The sequence below is a fragment of the Fukomys damarensis genome, unplaced genomic scaffold (genome assembly GCF_012274545.1).
Source record: "Fukomys damarensis isolate Sample0158 unplaced genomic scaffold, DMR_v1.0_HiC HiC_scaffold_2, whole genome shotgun sequence".
NCBI lineage: Eukaryota > Metazoa > Chordata > Mammalia > Rodentia > Bathyergidae > Fukomys > Fukomys damarensis.
In genome coordinates, this window is record NW_022900914.1 from 12,761,209 (window position 1) to 12,768,746 (window position 7,538).

The window sequence follows — 7,538 nt, forward strand, 5'->3', positions numbered from 1 at the left end:
CCGCCGTCTTTACAAAGCTCGAGTGACTCGGCAGCTCCCTGCTGGTTTATTCACCGCAGGGGGACACTTGGAACCTTAAGGTTTTCTCTCTGCAATTTCTTGCAGTTTCTCAGAAAAAGGCACAGTTAGGTGGTCCATGGGAGGTATCCACGAATAAGAACAAGGAAGTAGACATGTGTTTCTGTTTTTTGTCAATCGAAAAATCTTTCCAGGGATTAGATCTGACGCTGTAAATGCAAACTTCTTTCAAGGAATTCGTGGTTTTTATTGAATTTGATTGTTTGAATCCCAGTTTTTGTCTCACTTAATGCTGTTTGACCTCATCTTTTAGAAAGGTGAACCCAGGTACATTGGAAACTAAGCACAATTAACTAGATGTCCCAGTTTGCTGAGTCGCGTAGGTTTTATACATTTCTTATTACTGTTTTGAGGAAGCCGTGGTGCTGCTGAGGTTTTTCTGCAGCACAGGAAAATGTTTTTCTCCTTTGTCCCATTCCCATACTCAATTTTTACCCTCAGTCTTTTTCTACTAGTCATTTTCAATTTTACTTTTATATATATTCCAGTGACCAGACCTATTGTCTGATATGACAGTAGATTAGGTAGAAATTTCGGACCAGAGAAGACTAGATTTTTCTCAGAAATATTGTTTCCTAGTGCATCCATGAGTATAGTTTTCCCTTGTTTTGTTTCCCTTATTTTGCTGTTTTGAGTGGCATTTTTTTAACGGTAATGATTGTAATTTTAGAAGTAAACTAAACAGCTGACAGACTGTAATCTCAGCACTTTGGGAAGCTGAAACTGAGGCAGGAGAATCAAAATCAGAAGTTCAACCCTGGCCTGAGCAAGGTAGTGACTTGTGGCGGCGACCTTATCTCAAATGGGGGGGGTGATGTGGGTTAGAGGGGCTTGGGGGTGTAGCTCAATGAAAACGTCCTGGGTTTAATCCCCAGTAAGGCAAATTTTTCCGACAGGGTCTTGCTATATAGTTTAGCCTGGTGTTGAACTGTGTAGCCCAGGCTGGCCTAAAACTCCCAGCAATCCTCCTGTCTCAGCCTTCTGAATGCTGGGATTATAGGCATGTGCTACTATGCCTGGCTACTTTTTAAAAAATTTTGGGTGGTGCAGTGTTGGGTAGCAATGAGCAACAACTCCAGCCTTTTTTTTTTTTTTGTTTTGTTTTTTGTACGAGGGATCAAACTCAGGACCTTGCACTTTTGAGGCAGGTGTGGCACTACTGAGCTAAATCCCTGGCTCTTAACCCTTTTTATTTTTTAGACAAGGTTTTGCTGTTGCCCAAGCTGGGCGTGAACTTGCTGTCCTCCTACCTTAGCTTCTCCAGTTTCATCTACATTTGGTGGCATAGTACTTATAACAACTTTATTTCCCAGACTTTAAACAAAAAATTTATGTCCTTTGAGAATTAGAACTTGTTTGTACACATCCTCCCTTCTTGCAGGAATATATCTAAGAAATTTGACAGAATAATATGTCTAGCTGACTCATTGATACTTTAAATGAAGGAACTTGGAATAAATGAAATCCATAACGTTTATTAAACATTCTCTTTGTTTCCTCCTAAGATATATAGATTCCTTATATATCCAAGGATATATATATATATATATATAAACACCTTCATGTATATAATAACATTGTCAAGTTCACATTTACAGAATATTTTAAGCCTGCTGCTCTTCTGATCATTTTAAGATCCTGAGGAGCTTTATTATCACTATATTTTATAAAGAAACAGGCTTATAATGGTTGAATTAATTCCACCTGATGGCTCTGGAATTAAGAACTAATCTTCTGTCTCCTTTTATGTCTTGTATTTTATAAATTGAGTAGTAATCTGAAGTATAAATAGTCCTAAATTTGCAACCTGGCTTTCTGGCTTTACTAGATATTATATGTGATCTTGGCCAAGTTTCTTATCCTCTCTTAACCTGTTTTCTCTAATACAAATGGACTAATAATAATAATAACAATATGTTCAAATACTTTGCACATGTAAAATAACACTGTATTTGACAGAGTTAAGTGCTCCACATATGTAAATGATGCTGCTACTTGGGTCCCAGTATTACCTGTCCCCACACTTATTTTTTATTGTTTACTAATATGAAAGTGTTATGCTACAACTCTAGTTCTGGTTCCTACAAATGTCATGTAAATTCTTACTTTTCCCCTTTTTGTGCTATTCTCTAACCATAAATCTCAGTTAATATCTTAAGTTATATCTTTCTAAATTCTGACCAAGTCTGTTGTTCTTTGTTTGCTTGTTTGTTTGTTTTTTTGAGACAGGGTCTCACTACCTAGTGAGACTGACCTGGAACTCACTATGTAGCCCAGCCTGGTCTTGAACTCACAGCCATCCTCCTGCCTCAGCCTCCTGAGTGCTGGGATTACAGGTGTGCACCACCATGCCCGGCCAAGTCTATTGTTCTTGATGGTACCTGTCATTACTGTTTGTCTGCATATATCCTTTTTCCTAAAATATGTTGTGTTTTGGCACCATATGTATCCAGATCCTGCTCTTCATACTTTGCCTTTCTCCTCTTTGCATCGAGTTAAAATTTAAGACTGAACTCAAATGCTCATTCTTTGGTAAAACTTTGCTTAACTGTCCTTCTAAACAGAGACTTCCTTAATGTTTTCTGTATACTAGCACTTACCACAGAGCCTAAACTATATGTATCAAAAAGTAATTGTCTAGTCTGTTTTGTTTTTTTGTTTTTGGTACCAGAGATCAAGCTAAGGAATTGTCTGTTTAATTAAATTATTTTTGCCGTTTTTTGGGGGGTACTGGGGATTGAACTAGAGTCCTTGTGCTTGCGAAGCAGCCTCCAGAACCACTGAGCTAAATCCCCAGCCCTTTATTTTTGCTTTTTAAAAGCCTTATATGTAAAAAAACAAACAAACAAAAACAACCTTATATGTCCTTTATGGACAGTAGTATAAAACTTAGTACATTTTAAAAGCTGGGGGTGTTGAATTCCCAGCACTCTGAAGGCTGAGGCAGGAGGATTGCCATGAGTTTAAGGCCAGCCTAAATTACGTAGCAAAACCCTGTCTCAAAAGTAACAATAAATTTTGCACATTTTGAATGATATAACTAAAACTTTTTAGGTTTGTAGCCACAGAGACTTCTGTGAAATATCCAATTCTTACAATAGCCATGTGATACTGAGCAAATTACTTACCTTCTACGAGCTTCCATTTTGTCCTCCATAAAATGAAAAGCACGTTTATAAGAATATTGTGAGGATTATTTAAGGTAATACATATAAAAGCAAGATCCTTAGGTACAAGTTAAAAGAACATGAGCTATTGGGCTGGAGATGTAGCTCAGTATTAGAGTGATTGCCTAGGATGGACAAGGCCCTGGGTTCAGACCCCCATAGTGGAAAAACAAAAAACAGCTATATGTGTGAATAAGTAAGTAAATGGATGGATAAGGAACTCCAGATTGAATATTCAAGTCTGTTGTATAAAACATCTAGAGACAGTGATGAAATGCATGTGTAAAATAAGAATGTAATGATTTTTTGGGGGGGCTGGGGATTTAGCTCAGTGGTTCTGCCACCTGCCTTGCAAGCGCAAGGACCCAAGTTCAATCCCTGGTACCAAAAAAACAAACAAACAAAAAAAACCACGGTTTTTTTTCTGGCTGGGGAGTTAGCTCAGTAGTGCTGCTGCCTGTCTCACAAGCTCAAGGCTCTGAGTTCGATCCTAGGTACCCCCTCAAATTGTTTTTTTAAGACTAAAATGTTGAAAGAGCATTCATTTAAGAACTATACAAGTGCAAACCAGGAGTGTGGCACACACCTGTTATCCCTCCCAGCATTTGGGAGGCTGAGGCAGGAGAATTGCCTTGAGTTTAAGGTGAGCTTGGACTACATAGTGAGTTCAAGGCCAGCATGAACTGCATAGTGAGACCCTGTCTCAAAAGACAAAACAAAACGAAAGAACTATGCAAGTGCAATAATTGAAATGGAAGCAGTCTCTATATCTTAATCTTTCTGGACTTAAAACAGTGCTAATTTAAACTTGAATTCCTTGGTCTTAGAAACTCTGCTTTATTGCATCGCAGTATCATACCCACTACCTATGGGTATGTGGAGCCCAGCACATACCAGGATCTTAATAAATGTTCGTGCAGTGAATGATCTGGTTTTTTTTTTTTTTTTTTTTTTTTGTACCGGGGTTTGAACTCCAGTGGGTCCCTGAGCTTGCATGGCAGGCGGTAGAACCACTGAGCTAAATCCCCGGGACAACTGCATGCTTTTTGATTAAGGCAAAGTACTGTGCTGCTAGCAGTGAAGCCAACACTAATTTAGCAGAAATTCAACAAGGAGTTGGGAAGAACATGAAAGAGATAACTAAGCAAGAAAAATGGCCTAAACTACCCAGTAAACCATCCTGATTTTTCCTCAGTACTTGAACCCAAGGCCTTCACACTCAACTATATCCCAAGCCCTTTATTATTTTTTATTTTGCGACAGGGTCTCGCTAAGTAGCTGAGTTGCCCATTCTGTGCTCCTATTTGTGATTCTCCTGTAGAGTGCTGGGATTACAGGTGTGTGCCACTCAGCTTTCACTGCTTTTATTCCCATTTCTCCTGCCTCTTTTGGGATCTTTCCCTTCCCTATTTTTCTCTGTAACATTTTTCTTTCTCTTGTTTTCTTCCATCTCTACTATTATAGATCCTTTCCTAATTGATGTATTTCTTAATTAAATGTACTATTTCCCTGTTCCTTGTTTTCATAGCCAGAATGTCCTGGTTATTTCCTAATTCCTTAGGATCCCAGAGTCTGTACCAGTACTCTGCTGGATCTGCACATTTTCCTTCTGAAGTGTCTTCAGCAATGTTTCCTAAAACGGAAATGGTTCTCTGATAACAGGAATTTGGTAGATAATGTGCCAAGCAAAGTTAAACCAGTGTCCTAAATGTAGAGTTTTTCTGTTTCTTTAATATGGTATTATTAATTCTGAAACTCCAATTGAGGGTTGTGATATGCAGTTTTCCAAATTTAGTGGACATATCAAAAGCCTTTTATGGAAAATATCTCATAGGATACAGAACCACAGGATATGCACAAAGAAACACTAGAGACAAGGAATATTTCACCTGATATGTATGCTCTTAATTTTTCCCCAAACCCATCTCCCATAACCTTTGGATACAAACTGCTTAACATAGGCTTGGTAAGCAAGATTTACTCTCCTCCTCCCCACTGGGGATTGAACTCAGGACCCTGGACTTTCAAGGCACCACTGAGCTAAATCCCTGGCCCTTAAGATTTACCTTTTTAAAAAACATGCTTTGATTTCATAAATTTTAAGATCCACAATGTATTATACTGATGTATAAATGTGATAGATTTGTAGTATAAAAATACACACATGACTACATGTAAAACTGGTGATATCTCACTAAGGTCTTTCGATGGCACCAATGTCAGTGTCTTTATTTTGATAGTCAAATGAGATGGTGCCATTGGGGGAAACTGGATGAAAGCTGCATTGGACCTCTCTATACTATTTTGCAACTTATTGTGCATTTGTGGGGGTTTTTTGTTTGGTTTGGTTTGGTTTGGTACCGGGGATCGAACTTGTGACCTTGCACTTGCAAGGCAGGCAGTAAAGAATTTGTAATTTTTCAAAATAAAAAAATACATCTGGAGGCAACCAAAAGAAATGTCCGTTGGGCTGGGGATTTAGCTCAATGGTTCTGCATCTGCCTCAAAAATGCGAGGTCCTGAGTTCAATCTGGTACCAGGGAGAAAAAAAAATGTCAAACTATCTTGAAATAGGATTTAATTTTTCCAACTATAGGCTCAGAAAGTTTAATTAACTTTTAATATACAATGTGAAAATTTACTGATAGTATTAATGAAAGTATTAAAACTGTAAGCCAAAGCAATATGAACAAAGACATAACTGAAGACTAGGCACAGTGGTACATCCCTGTAACACCAGGCACTCAAACAAACAAACAAAGGAAGAAATGGAAACAGAGCTTTTGTAAATATGGAAGGGAAAAGGGGGTGAAGAGAGTGGAGAAGAATGGGGAAAAAAGATATATCATGAACAGGCACAAATTCCCTATGATGAATGTTACTATGTATATCTAAAATGTACCAATGAAATAAAATACAAGGCAGACAAGAGGCTGAGGCAGTAGAATTGCAATTTCAAGCCTAGCCTAGGCAACTTAGCAAGACCTTGCCTCACAATTAAATTAAAAGGGTAGGGATGTAGTTTAGTTCTCCCTGGGTTCAGTCCCCAGTACCAAAAACAAAACAAAACTAAATAGAATACAACTTATACAAGCCTTTGAAAAGACATGTTGATGATTGAGCTGTAATAGGCGTAGCAGTTATAAAATTATGTTCATGTATTGCTTAATTTCTTTCATAGGCCTTAATTTCATAGGCATTAAAATGTTACTTTTTATGAACTTAATTAAATTTGCTTCCTCAGAGCAAAATGTACTTGTTTTTGCTGAATAAATCCTCAATTCTGAGTTAGAATTAAACACCTAAATTTCCTTTTCATGTGAAATGTTATTTATCCTTGCTCTTTTTGCTTGTAAGTAAAAAATAAATAAATAAAGATACCTCACGTATATAAAAAGTTGACACATACCAACAGTATGTTCATTGCTCATTACAGCATATTATTCTTTCACAGAAATCAAGAATTTGTCTAGGGACACAACGGTAAATGTACTGACAAGTTCTTCCTGGTTCAAAATTAGGTTCTCAGTTGGGTGTGGTGGCACGTGACTGTAGTTGCAGCACTCAGGAGGATGAGGCAGCAGGATCACCTCGAGTTTGAGGCCAGCCTGGGCTACATAGTGAGTTCAAGGCCAGCCTGCACTAACTAATGAGACCCTGTCTCAAAAAAAAATTTTTTTTTAGTCCTCAGCTATGCAGAATATTCAGAGAAAGTATCCATTACTCAGTTGTACATTTGGGCTGAACAGAGGGAAATTACTGCTAAATTTTGTCATGGAGTTTTTCCAAAGGTAACTTTTAATAAGACTTGAAACTTATCTCGTATTTTCCTAACTATAACCCTAAACAGTGGTGGAAACTTTATTGTTGTTATGGTGGTGGTAGTAGTGCCAGGAATTGAACCCTAGGGCCTTAGACTTGCTAGGCAAGGGGCTATATCACTGAAATGCAATCCCAGCCCTTTATTTTAATTTTTAAAATTAATTTATTTATTTTTATGGTTCTGTGGAATCAAATGCAGGAATGCTCTACCTCTGAGCTATATCCACAGCTCTTTTTACTTTTATCTGTTAATTTTGGGATAAGTTCTTGCTAAATTGCCCAGGCTGGCCTCCAGTTTGTGATCTTCCTTCCTTTTTCTCTCAAGTACCTGGAATTACAGCAGCTGAGATTGTAGACATGTACCATTGCACCCAACTAGCAGTGAAAATATTTTTTACGATTTTTTGCAGTAAAGTTTTTCAAAGCTTCCTTTTAAATCCACTTATATTTATGTATTATCTTTACTTAATC

General features: G+C 37.7%; 1 protein-coding gene across 1 annotated transcript in view; it reads left to right on the forward strand.

Moving 5' to 3' along the window:
- The window catches only part of Yipf4 (Yip1 domain family member 4), a 28,675-nt gene that overhangs the window by 431 nt on the left and 20,706 nt on the right, over positions 1 to 7,538 (forward strand). Inside the window, exon 2 of the mRNA XM_033762209.1 lies at positions 2,383 to 2,414. Coding sequence (XP_033618100.1) covers positions 2,383 to 2,414 — 32 coding nt within the window. The remainder of the gene's footprint in view (positions 1 to 2,382; positions 2,415 to 7,538) is intronic.